General features: G+C 43.4%; 1 protein-coding gene across 1 annotated transcript in view; it reads right to left on the bottom strand.

The window, feature by feature from the left end:
- The window catches only part of LOC126184957 (pleckstrin homology domain-containing family G member 7-like), a 196,878-nt gene that overhangs the window by 155,289 nt on the left and 27,757 nt on the right, over positions 1 to 13,832 (bottom strand). Inside the window, exon 2 of the mRNA XM_049927632.1 lies at positions 3,630 to 3,725. Within this exon, the coding sequence (XP_049783589.1) occupies positions 3,630 to 3,725 (96 nt within the window). The remainder of the gene's footprint in view (positions 1 to 3,629; positions 3,726 to 13,832) is intronic.

Raw genomic sequence — 13,832 nt, 5'->3', positions numbered from 1 at the left:
GCTGGCGCAAGCACAAATGTTTTGGAGCACACTGTTCAACGAAAAGTGTTGAATATGGTGTTTCGCAGCAGAGGATCCTAAGTGTTCCATTGTTGACCGAACAGTATAGTCAGTTATGATTGCATTGGGCACAGGATCATCGAGAGTGACTCGCGGCTCAATGGAATCGTGTCGCCTGGTAGGGTGAATCCCTTTTATTGTTAAACCTGGTTGATGGTCGTGTCCAGATAGGCGAACGGCTGCTCGAAACATACAGTACGTCAGGGACACGGGCCGGTGGGAGCAGTGTTATATTATGGGGGACACTCACCTGGGTTTCCATGGGACCTATGGTAGTAGTCGAAGGTGCCATGATACCCGTAGACTACGTGGGCATTAGTAGAGACCACCTATAATACCATAAGTTTGATGTCTTCTCAACAGCGATGGCGTCTTCCAGCAGGGTAACTGTCGGTGTCAGAAGGCCAGAATCGTGCTGCAATCGTTTGAGGAGCATGATAGTTAACTCACGTTGATGTCTTGGCCATCAAATTCGGCTTATCTAATTACTATGAAACCCAACAGGAACGCCATCGTGCGCCAGATTCGGGCCTGCAAACCAACCGCCAGTAAATTGCGGGAAGTGTGTTACCTGTGCGTAGGCATACGGTGCCATAAACTTCTGAAAATTGTCGAATCCGTGGCACGCAGAATCACTGCTGAATTGCGTTCCAGAAGTGGACCAACACGCTTTTAAGCAGGTGGTTATAATGTTTTCGCTCTGTAATGTATAAGTGGCTATCAGCTCAAAACTGGCAGTAAGCAAGGGAATATCACCCCCCCCCCCCTAGTAAAATACTGTGATTTTCAACCTAACATTCATTTAAGCATATTTATTTTCTACATTACTTTTTTGTTACGTTTCTTTTGCTTCTGTAGTTTGTCCGCCTCTGTAGCCGACTAGAAAGCCCGTCTGACTCTCATGTCGAGGACCCGGATTCAGTTCACGGTAGTGTCAGGGATTTTTCCATGGTGGGATGACTGGAACGTGGTGCACTAAGTCTCGTGAGTCCATCTGAGGAGCTTTTTGAATGACAAGCAAAGATGTGAAAGTCGACAACGGCCGAGAGGGCTGTGTGCTGCCCTCATGCCCATTGATACCAGATCCTCATGTCCCATTTATCTTGACCACACAAGCAACTCTTTTCCCAGAAGCAAAATAAGAATTTTATCAATCAGCAAGGAGCTTGCAGTGGAAGAGATTTATTCCACAATATCGAAGATGAAGAAATGTTCATAACTCTTAAGGTACCCATTTTAGAGTTCATTTTTACTAGACGTTTTTGCTTCGAGTTTTTGCCCTTCGCGGAAGATGTCGAAGCACCAAGGGTGCCGTCCACATTGACAAGTGATTTGTAAACAAGCAATCGCCGGCGACGACGATAAAATCGTTTACGCATCATTGTAAGAAGCAGTGCCTCAGTGGCTATTCACTCACACAAGAGTGAATGCGCTAAACAGGACAGTGTGCTCTTTATATAGCATCAGTCCTGGCGCACGCAGCGGATGTGGACTCTTATCAGCACGATTGCGCAACCGGAAGTTTTGATTTTTGAGAAACACGGTCCTAGTAATACTAGGGACCGTGTTCCGCACCTGCCACTGAGAGAGTAAGTCCCACTGTGCTCGACATCTATTGAGCCTCCCAGAGAGCATCACAGAGAGCCCCAGAGAGCATCCCAGAGTGCCCCAGGGAGCTACAACACCGAGAAGAATCGCTTCTCGGCTTTTGGCAAGATCAATGTGTAGTATTTGTGGCCCTTAAAAGGGCCGTTTGAAGAGAACTACTACTTTCAATGATTATATAAAGTACAATCACCCACAATGCGACAATCTTCCAAAGATGAAGGACCACTTGCCTTCACCCATAAGTGAATACTGCAATCGGAATTTATCTTGCATCGTCTACGACAAGTCAAAGACAAACTCCCGTGAGGAAGAAGGTAAGAACCCTTGGTTGTTATCGTCGTCGCCGGCGATTGCTTGTTTACAAATCACTTGTCAATGTGGACGGCACACTTGGTGCTTCGACATCTTCTGGAAAGGGGAAAAAGAACGAAACGAGAGGAGTTTCTAAAACTGCTCAGTTTGTTCTTATACATGGACCTACTTTATTTTGTGGGGCAAGATTTAATTTTTCTCTGCTAAAGGTATCCTCTTCCTCTAGTTTGGGTAACGGATGGCTAACCGTAGCTTTCGTTGCCTGTAACAATGCAGGTAGAGCAGGTTTGGAATCTTTTGAAAGCAGGGAAATCTTAGCTTACAGGACTATTCCTGTTTCTGAGATTATTATTGCTAGTGAGGGTTCTTACCTTCTTCCGCATGGGAGTTTATCTTTGTCTTGTCGTAGACGATGTAAGATAAATTGACCATTCCTCCTGGGACACCCTGTATAAGTAAGTTTCAAGTTAGGGAAGGTTTGTGGTATCTGGCACTCATTTGTCTTAGTTTTATCGGATATCTCACAGTCTAAAACCACAATACGTTGCTCGTTTCACGAGACACCGAGTTCGTGTGCAGGAATACTATAACAGGGTGTAGTCGGCAACGGGAGTCGAACCCCGATATGCTTATATCGGGGTGCCAGTGATGCCTCGAACTTTCGTTAAACATAAACAGGGATCTTACCTATCACCATCTCTCGCAGTTTCTAACGATGAAGACTAGGTCAATCTTCCAAACAGTGCGTAGGCAATCGAACCATCAACCCGACTGGACATCCACAAGTAGATCGTCAATGAGTTGGAATATTTTACACAAACGCTTGAAAATTACTTGCATATGTATTAAGTGCTTGAGACAGCCTTTGACTTTATTTACTGCTGACTGTTACAAATATACTGCAAGGCGGAGTGTAGTGGTGAGAAGTGTATCAGTGCAGTGCGAGCAATTGACTGAATTTCTTCTGCAATTTGTTGAAACGCTGATACGTTATACAGTGATATCTTGCAATGAACCCGATATCCCTATTTAAATCTTATCAATAATATAGCTTCTTTTTTACGTTTCGTCTGCTTTTATTAGCTGTTTACCGATTTCCTTTCTGGTAGCAGTGCTAAAACTTGAAAAATCGATCAGTGTAAAACTCTTTTGACGCTCAGAACCCAAGCAGTTAAAATGGATTAGCTTCACAGAAGACCTCCTCTTCCCACTTCAGCATATTGGTTCCTACTTAATTTCTCACTTTTTATTTACTGTTGCGACAGAATTTGTGTTTTTTAAGGATGGAAAGTCTTAGTGATAAGATTCCGTTGGACTGAAGTTCATCGCTACTCTCCTCCTTGTGACTCAGCAGATCCGATCACAGTTGAATGAAAGGGAACCAGATTGCCGCTTTATTGAAGTAAGAGGACATAAGTCCAAATTTAAAGCAACGACGAGTGGGATAGACTAACCTGTCCATTGAAAGGCTAAGACAGATTACGTAAGCACTGACGCATTTGCGTATTAAAAGGTTGCACACTCTTGGTACACAGTGGAATACATCTACAAAAGTAGGTCGTCGATCCTTGGCTGTTCTTGTTTATCTATATTTATGACGACAGCATGATACAATCTTCAATAAAAACTATATATTTCCAAGTACTTACGCAACATAGCTCGTCTAAATTCCCAAACAGGAGCTCAGGTTCAGCAAACATAGCAAATCCCTCAACTTGTATCTTCTTAAGTGGTTCCATGAACACCTGTAAGCATAAAAATGATATTTTAAGTACCATAAATACACACGCGCATGCCTTTGAACACAATACACGCACACACACACACACACACACACACACACACACACACACACACACATATATATATATATATATATATATACACGCAACCAATTACTACTCAGGAGCCTGGAGTTGATAACTTGGCGAAAAGAAGGCTCTATTACGGCTGCATAGGGCGTATCAAAATATCGGTTCCATGACTGTAATGACGTTTTATTAGGATGGGACTGAAGTCGTTTATCACTATTAATAACATAAATTTTGTGCACGATTTCGTCATGGGTTTGCAATTTCATTTTGCACAGGGTTACAAATATTGCTTAGGAAAATACATGCTTTTGCAAATACTTCCTTGACTCATTCCATATCACAACGGGTTCTGATTATGTGATTCATTCTTTTGTATGTGGTTTATTGAATACGATGTGTGTGTGTGTGTGTGTGTGTGTGTGTGTGTGTGTGTGTGTGTAACTGTAGCAGTTTGTACAGATGCCAAACATTAGTATCGGGGGAGTATTAATTATGTGGCGAGTAATGTGCCCAAATGACTGAGTTTACATTTTTGTGTATGTATAGTTAGAAGTATAGCATGGTTATTCGGGTATTACTGAATATATTGTAATTAAGTTAATCGCTATAATCGTTAAACGTCATCACTAAATGCTGGTAGTTGACGACCTTTCATCTCACTGCGGCCAGCAGTGCATAAAAGCTTCCTCCACATGTGTACTGTTTTCCGAGAGATTTGAGTGAAATTACATTTCCGCTGACATGCGTCGTATACTGTCATTACTTGATTTATATGACATGTAATTTCTAGACAGGCGACGATGCGCTAACACCTGAATTCGTAGTGACGTGTTGTGATTCTCTTTCCCCGGACGATCTGCGTAATTAATTACAATGCTACACCAAGAGCCCCCAGTCGGGTCTGTCAAAACGATAAAAAAACCAGCCTGTAGACAGTAAATATTGTCCGTTGGAGAAACCTGGGATTTAGAAAATGAAATTGTTTATCGCAGAAGAACCAATACCTGCACTACATAAAATAATGGGCAACTGGGATTAGTAAATTAAGGTGTGGTAATTAAGACTCGACTCGGAATCGACATATGGACCCGCAGAATTATACTTTTAATTTTCTGTAGTTCCCTTTTCTTTGTAGCACTGCTCTAAAACAGCTTCTCAAATACGGTATCGTCCTCCAGTTCACCTTGTAGTGCATTTGACATTCTTTTTGTAAAAAAGTATGTAATTAATTAATTAAAATAGTTTGTAGAGTGTGGCAATAGCAGTCTAGTTTAATGTGCGATTATCTACGCCTGTTGTAAGGGAGGGGAAAGCATTTATGTAGTCTAAAAAAGCACGAATCGATGTATTTAAAACGAACTGTTAGTCGTTGCGTGTTAGTGCGCTTGTTTTCGAACTTACGCAGCGTCCTTACGCTGCAACAAGTCGCAGAGCGAGCAGTTTACTACCGATATGCTCTTGCATATTGCTGGGAACAAAAATCGGTGGTGGTCTTGCACAGCCTCACGAAAAGTGACACGCAGGAATGTAGAAGGAACGGATCAAAAATCTGTGGACTCAAATGGGCCCTACATAGAAGACATCTACCACTAATTCAACGTATTTTGTAAGGACACAAATTTACCATATCAGTTTCGTCTTGCTCGTGTCAGAATTGCACAGATGCTTGTTCTCCTACCATAAACAATTTCATTTACTAAATCCCAGGTGTCTCCAACACTGATTCCAAGAACATTCCAATAGTGAACGGCTCGTTAACCACCACTTAGCTGACTGATCGAGTTGGACCTTGCCAGAGGGCATGGATACAGTTAAAGATCGAAAAACAACACGCACGTATACAGTATGACAAATTGTTCCTACAATGGCAGCATTATTTACAATGATAATCGCGTATGTGTTTAGGGAAATGGCATCCGATAACGAGCGCGAAAAACATTACTGACGGCCGATTTTGTTCAAAATGGCTCTGAGCACTATGGGACTTAACATCTGTGGTCACAGTCCCCTAGAACCTAGAACTACTTAAACCTATCGACATCACACACATCCATGCCCGAGGCAGGATTCGAACCTGCGACCGTAGCGGTCACGCGGTTCCAGATTGCAGCGCCCAGAACCGCACGGCCACACCGGCCGGCGGCCGTTTTGGGTCTGCATTTCTGTGGCAGTTATAAGTAAGTGGTTCTTTAGTAACGTGAGTAGGGTCGTTAGGCTTTTGTCAGCTCTAAGTAATGCTCAAACGTTTATAAGGTGAATTCAAGAAACGAGCCGCATGCTGTAAAATGAAAACCGCCTGAAGGATCGTAAGGCCATTGCTTGAGGAAAAAGGTGTGCTCGCTATAAGAGCGCTGAGATCCCAAATTAGGTGCTAAAGGGACACGTGACGACAGAGCGAGTACGCGCGTGTCTGCTCTCAGTCGTACTGAAAACAGTGAAACTGAGGTTTCAAAAGAAGAGCGGAGCGGTGCGGTGCGCTTCCTGACAGCGATAGGAGTACTGGGGAACTAAAATTCATCTAAGAATGGCAAAAGTGTGCGGAGAGCACTGCGTGTCTATTGTAAGAGTCAAAGCGTGACAGAAGCAATTCAGGGAAGGACAAACGTGGTTGGTCGATGAAGCACGGTCTGGAAAACCACACCGCATTACCGAGAGCAGGCACATGTCCTCACTATTCAAGACCGGAGAGTTACGGTAGCAGCCATTGCCACAGAGATCAGATTACGGGGAAATGGAAGTGTGCGCTTAATGAGTATCTCACAGTCTTCAACCAGCACAGGAAGTCATATGGGACTCTCTCTTGAACATTTGCAGCGCTATGCCGAGGAAGGGAATCAGTTACTGCCACGAGTTGTCGCTGGTGAAGAGCCGTGCTGGCATCACTTCGAACACAAGTCAATACTACACTACTGCACAGTTAAAATTGCTACACCAAGAAGAAATGCAGATGATAAACGGGTATTCATTGGACAAATATATTATACTAGAACTGACATGTGATTACATTTTCACGAGATTTGGGTGCATACGTCCTGTTAAATCAGTACCTAGAACAACCACCTCTGGCCGTAATAACGGTCTTGATACGCCTGGGTATTGAGTCAAACAGAGCTTGGATGGCATGTATAGGTACAGCTGCCCATGCAGCTTCAACACGATACCACAGTTGCTCGGCCACCATTGACCAGACGTTTTTCAAATGGTTCAAATGGCTCTGAGCACTATGGGACTCAACATCTTAGGTCATAAGTCCCCTAGAACTTAGAACTACTTAAACCTGACTAACCTAAGGACATCACACACACCCATGCCCGAGGCAGGATTCGAACCTGCGACCGCAGCAGTCCCGCGGTTCCGGACTGCAGCGCCAGAACCGCTAGACCACCGCGGCCGGCCAGACGTTTTTAATTGGTGAGAGATGTGGAGAATGTGCTGGCCAGGGCAGCAGTCGAACATTTTCTGAACCAGAAAGGCCCGTACAGGACCAGCAACATGCGGTCGTGCATTATCCTGCTGAAATGTAGGGTTTCGCAGAGATCGAATGAAGGGTAGAGCCACGGGTCGTAGCACATCTAAAATGTAAAGTCCACTGTTCAAAGTGCCGTCAATGCGAACAAGAGGTGACCAAGACGTGTAACCAATGGCACCCCATACCATCACGCCGGGTGATACGCCAGTATGGCGATGACGATTACACGCTTCCAATGTGCGTTCACCCCGATGTCGCCAAACACGGATGCGACCATCATGATGCTGTAAACAGAACCTGGATTCATCCGAAAAAATGAGGTTTTTCCATTCGTGCACCCAGGTTCGTCGTTGAGTACACCATCTCAGGCGCTCCTGTCTGTGATGCAGCGTCAAGGGTAACCGCAGCCATGATCTCCGAGCTGATAGTCCATGCTGCTGCAAACGTCGTCGAAATGTTCGTGCAGATGGTTGTTGTCTTGCAAACGTCGTCATCTGTTGACTCAGGGATCGAGACGTGGCTGTCGCGATACGATAAACCGCAATCGCGATAGGCTACAATCCGACCTTTATCAAAGTCAGAAACGTGTTGGTACGCATTTCTCCTCCTTACACGAGGCATCACAACAACGTTTCACCAGGCAACGCCGGTGAACTGTTGTTTGTGTATGAGAAATCGGTTGGAAACTTTCCTCATGTCAGCACGTTGTAGGCGTCGCCACCGGCACCAACCTTGTGTGAATGCTCTGAAAAGCTACTCATTTGCATATCACAGCATCTTCTTCCTGTCGGTTAAATTTCGCGTCTGTAGCACGTCATCTTCGTGGTGCAGCAATTTTAATGGCCAGTAGTGTATAAAGCGTTTAGGGTCGCCATCATCCTAAAAATTCAAGGCCGTCGACAGAAGTGCGCAAAAGTTTATGCTCACCTCCTTTAACCCTTTGTTGCCTGACGGTACTTAAAAGTACCAGTAAGTTTTGACTCTAATTATTTTCTCGTGGTGAAGTTTCGTGAGCTGAGAGCCTGTCGGTACGTAACGGTAACTCTGCTCTACTGTTTCATAGATGTTATTGTGCAATACATAGACCTCTCTGGCGGTCAGAGCTTGAAATTGTTTTTCGCACGCTGCTGTGAAAACAGAAGATTGTATGTGCTTGTTTCCATGGTGTTGCCTGAATTTGTGCGTAATTTATTGAAACTTCCGTTGAGTTTTCCATTGTACGTACTTACCTTCTTTGTTTTTTTATAATAGTTTGAAGCATTACGTTACAAGTGAATAAGATAAAGTGGAAAATATAAAGCGGACTTTAGTACCGTCAGGTTGTGCGAACACTATTGTAGCAACAATGCGTTACCTCTCACTAGTTGTTCTGTCCACTTTTTCTCACACAGAAATCGGTAAATACATTTGCCTGTGGAACAATTAGAACAAACAGGAAAGGTTTGCCAGGGAATTTACCTAAAGAAAAATGTCTAAATCAAGTCACAGAGAGTCATCTTTAGACCTAACAGTATTTCAATGGAAGGAAAATAAAGTAGTATATTTTGCGTCAAACTTCCATGGCATTGAACAGAGCGTAGTGACAAGAAAACAGAAAGATGGAGCTAGTAGGACTATACCATGTCCAGTTATTGTATGTGATTACAATAAAAACATGGGTGGTGTGGATCATGCAGACAGATTACATTCAACTTATGATCTTGACAAGCGATCAAAGAAATGGTGGCACCGTCTCTTCTGGGGAGCAATAGATATTGCTTTTGTCAATCCTTACGTCATTTTCAGTTATCTACATGTGGCACTGCCACTGCTGGAATTCAGGTGTGCTGTGGCACTAGGGCTAATGAATGAACAGCAAGTGCCAAATCTCAAAAAGAGAAACTCTGGTAAAGATGAAATAACTCTCCCAAAGAGAAGGAAGGATAACTTTTCTGTTCCGAAGGATGTACGTCTTGGCAACCGAGGAAACCATTTTGTAGTGTTCAGTTGTAAAAGAGGACGATGCGAAATGTGTGCGAAAAATAAAATTCAGTCGCGACCACATTCACAATGTAGTACATGTAAAGTGTATTTGTGCTGCAATGAGAAAAAGAACTGTTTCCTACAATTTCATGAGGTATCACTAACACTAAATATGTGATATGTATATACTGTCAAAAATGTATAGCTAAGTTACTATGTATTGTGAAGTTGCTCTAGAATAAATTTATGCGAAATTTAAAAAAAAAATTCAGAAATATCATATTTCGGTTAATTAATTTTCTAATGTAAAAATATTTAATATTTATGTGGAATAAGGTACAAGTTATAAAAATTGGAGCATTTTTCTGCGCGTGTTGAGATTCTGTACCAGGAGAGAAAAAAGTTGTGAAAAATAAAATAAAATTTTACAAAAAATCCTACCGTCATTTGAGGCCACAATAGCATAAATTCTGCAAAGAAAATGTTAAAAAGTAAATTTTTTCTTATGTCAGGAAACAAAGGGTTAACCAAAAGGGCATTCTTCTTCTAGACTTGCTGCAGCATGGGACAATGTTGAATTTACAGCGATACTCACTAACTTTGACCACCGACGCTTCGCAAAGCGATCAAGTCGAGACGAACAGAGCATCTCACCTGTGCGTCATTCTGATCTACGACACTGCAGTCACCCTTCATACTGCCCGGACCTGCCTCCATGCGTTTATGCGGTTCTTGGTGAGCTAAAGAAGGCTTTGAAAGTCAGGCGATTCACCTCGTACAAGGACGTCAAGAAGTACGTTCGGAACTGGTTCGCCGGCCTGTGTGGCCGTGCTGTTCTAGGCGCTTCAGTCTGGAACCGCGTGGCCGCTACGGTCGCAGGTTCGAATCCTGCCTCGGGCTTGGATGTGTGTGGTGTCCTTAGGTTAGTTAGGTTTAAGTAGTTCTAAGTTCTAGGGGACTGATGACCACAGATGTTAAGTCCCATAGTGCTCAGAGCCATTTTTTTGGAACTGGTTCACAACGCAGCTGCGGGAACGCATATAAGATGATTTGGTATTAGTTTCATTGCCCGCCTTACATCAGCTTCCCGCGATCGGTCGGCTCGGATACCTTTTAACTCATGATTTCGAACATATACCTCTGGTCATTAAGACTGTAAAACTAGCAAGGATAGCAAATAATGCAATTTTGCTTATGGCGCGTATACAGTATAGTAGATGTGATCGTTTTGTGTGCGTAATGGCACCCGATACTATTACGTTAGGCGGTGGGCCTGTATGGCCGTGAGAAATGTACTCTGTAACTTGACAAGCAGTGAAGAGGTCAAAATTGGATAGGTTTTGGTTGAGCATGGCAGATTGTGTGAGTTCCGCACCGTGGCCCATCGGTTGTGGGCTGCTCTGACTTTTCACAGAAGACTGACAAGGAACCCTTTGCGTACCAGGTCGCAAGTTTAATCTTTAATAAAGCTCATTTGAAAGTGTTGTTGTAGCAATCATGACAAGAAAAATATTCACTGCCAATGACTTATCATGTGCACAGGAGTGCGACAGAAAATGAGTGTCCGGGATGTGCAGAGATCAACCTTCTATGGGATGTATGTATTACACTTCTCAAAATGGACAGCGTCGACAATCGAGAAATATTCAAAACACCATTAACTTGCACCATGAACGCCGAATGAAAAACGGCGTGCCACAGTGATCGCAAAGTTTCGCACCGTCAAGAGCGAAGGCAAACTCCTTGGGAGTTTCCAACCGTGCAGGTCGATCAGCTATGTGATGGCATACAGCCGAGTGCGAAACAGTCTGTCGTGGAGATTATCGTGAAACTGGCTATCCTTTAAGGCGTAACTGCAGATAGTGCGATAATATGTTTCATAGGCACGAAAAAAACGAACATACAGAGGCTGAATTTGTCCAGTAGCACTAGGTGATATGAATTGCAATGTGAGAGATATTTTAGGAGGAATAGTTTGCTCTGAAGGAGTACGAATTTTGTACGCAGACCAGGCATGTGGAACAATCAAGTTATTTTGACCAACTATTGGCCAGAAGCAGAGTTCATACCGTACTTGTTATTCTCTTACTCTCATTTTCCCACTCTTGATTGCTGTAAAGTAAATATTCCGTACTGCCCTTGCAAGATCACGCACGCGAGAAAGGATCGTAGGGGGCAGAGCACCTCCAATTTCTCGATGTACAATAAATAACTTTCCAGCCAATTTACCATCCAGATTAACAGCCGGCATAACTGTATACGAATGCATTGATGTCAGTTGATCTTCATACAACTCCCTAAGCTCCTCTAATTTCCAGGATTCCTTTGGTACGCATTTCCTCTTCTAATCCCGGTTGGTCGGTATTGGAAACAATTCCTTACTGAACGATGGGATAAGTTTGTTTATCTCATCTACAAATTTTCTGGCCGATTCCTCATTCTGCTTGCATCGTCAAGTTGACGCTTTGTTTAAAATTTTCTTATCTTCCGTCTTCCAGTTCTGTAGCAATGTTTCAAGTTATGCAACCATCCACTGCTTACGGTAATCTATGTGGCGTGCAACCTGATGTGCAATGCGTAGGGGGTCATTATCATGCAAATCCTGTAAATTGTATCGAGCACCCTCGAAAGGCGCCAACACAAGTTTTTGGAACAATTGCGCCTTGTTCTCCCTTTAATATCTGTAGTTAATCTTATGCAATACACGGTTGTAAGGCTGAGGACTTCTTCGAAACTTGTTCGTAATTCGTTTTTTACTACGGTGCGGATGATTTTCGATGTATATAATTACGTTTAGTAACAACTCGTTGGATAACGATTGTCCTACTACGATTCACTGGTGACAGGATTTGTGGCTTCCTGTCCGACAGGGATGATGAACTACATGGCTCGACCCCTGTTTCAGTATCACTTTCACTTGTTAAGCACGAACCGTCATCATCGTGCTCCACATGAGCGTCGTCCACACAGTCGAGCGTATACGACGCCACACATTCCACTGATTCATCTTGCAGAAACGCTAATTTTCCATCTGCCTCTTCTTTCTCACTGCGAAATTCCTCGAGTTCCTTTCTGACGAAGTGTCACCTTCGGCAACTGTTGTTGTAGATACAATGCAATGTTTGCTTTGCTTATTGTTGCAATTGTTCTGCTTTGTATTAACACCACAAGCACTGTAGCAATGTTCTGAGTTGCTTTTCGACTAAGCAGTTCAACAACGCTCCGTAGACTCATGCTGTGCCCATCGTGTTGCCATTAGCAGCCAATATGTGGGGGGTCGAATGCTGTAAACATCTGTGACCTTTCCTTGTGAGAAGACATGGGGGCAGGGCCAGGTAGCAGCGGCACACACGGTTCTGCCGAACTCCCGCTAGCCTCGACGTGACATCACGAGAGCAGCTGGATTTCGCATAAAGGATAGACAGGTTTGTGCATGTTGCCTGAACCATTGAAATTACAGCAGAGTGCGACATACCAACTTCAAGAACAGAGTGAGACGATTCAGCTGATATACAGACTGGCAATGCAAATGATATATTAATTATTTGATTATTCAGTCAGGAAGGTATCTGTAACTGTTGTTCACAATATCTTTAACAACAGTTGTAATAATTTAACCTTAAGAAAGATCGACCTCCCACATAAAAGTTCTCATAAAGACACACTGAGTAATGTTGTTTACGTGTTAAATTAACCAATGAGAGGCGATTGTATCAGATATTTGATTAAAGTCAGCATAATTAGTTACACAAGATAGATACATGAACAGCATGGCAGTTTGTGTTGATAAATGTAATCACACATTATAAATAAAGTTTAGATCAAAAGTTGTTTGTTTTTAATTACTTTTTAATTGAATGATTAAGACTATTTATACACTACTGGCCACTAAAATTGCTACACCACGAAGATGACGTGCTACAGATGCAAAATTTAACCGACAGGAAGGAGATACTGTGATATGCAAATGAATAGCTTTTCAGAGCATTCACACAAGGTTGGAGCCGGTGGCGACACCTACAACGTGCCGCGCGGGATTAGACGAGCGGTCTAGGCGCTGCAGTCATGGACTGTGCTGCTGGTCCCGGCGGAGGTTCGAGTCCTCCCTCGGGCATGGGTGTGTGTGTGTGTCCTTAGGATAATTGAGGTTAAGTAGGGTGCAAGCTTAGGAACTGATGACCTTAGCAGTTAAGTCCCATAAGATTTCACACACATTTGAACATTTTTGAACCTACAACGTGCTGACATGAGGAAAGTTTCCAACCGATTTCTCATACAAAAGCAGCAGTTGACCGGTGTTGCCGGATGAACCGTTCTTGTGAAGCCTCGTGTAAGGAGGAGAAATGCGTACCATCACGTTTCAGACTTTGATAAAGGTCGGTAGCCTACCGCAATTGCGGTTTATCGTATCGCGACATTGCTGCTCGCGTTGGTCGAGATCCAATGAGTGTTAGCAGAATATAGAATCGGTGGGTTCAGGAGGGTAATATGGAACGCCGTGCTGGATCCCAACGGTCTCGTATCACTAGCAGTCGAGATGACAGGCATCTTATCCGCATGGCTGTAACGTATCGTGCAGCCACGTCTCGATCCCTGAGTCAACAGAT

The sequence above is a fragment of the Schistocerca cancellata genome, chromosome 4 (genome assembly GCF_023864275.1).
Source record: "Schistocerca cancellata isolate TAMUIC-IGC-003103 chromosome 4, iqSchCanc2.1, whole genome shotgun sequence".
Classification (NCBI taxonomy): Eukaryota; Metazoa; Arthropoda; class Insecta; order Orthoptera; family Acrididae; genus Schistocerca; species Schistocerca cancellata.
This window is presented reverse-complemented; position numbering and strand designations above follow the sequence as displayed.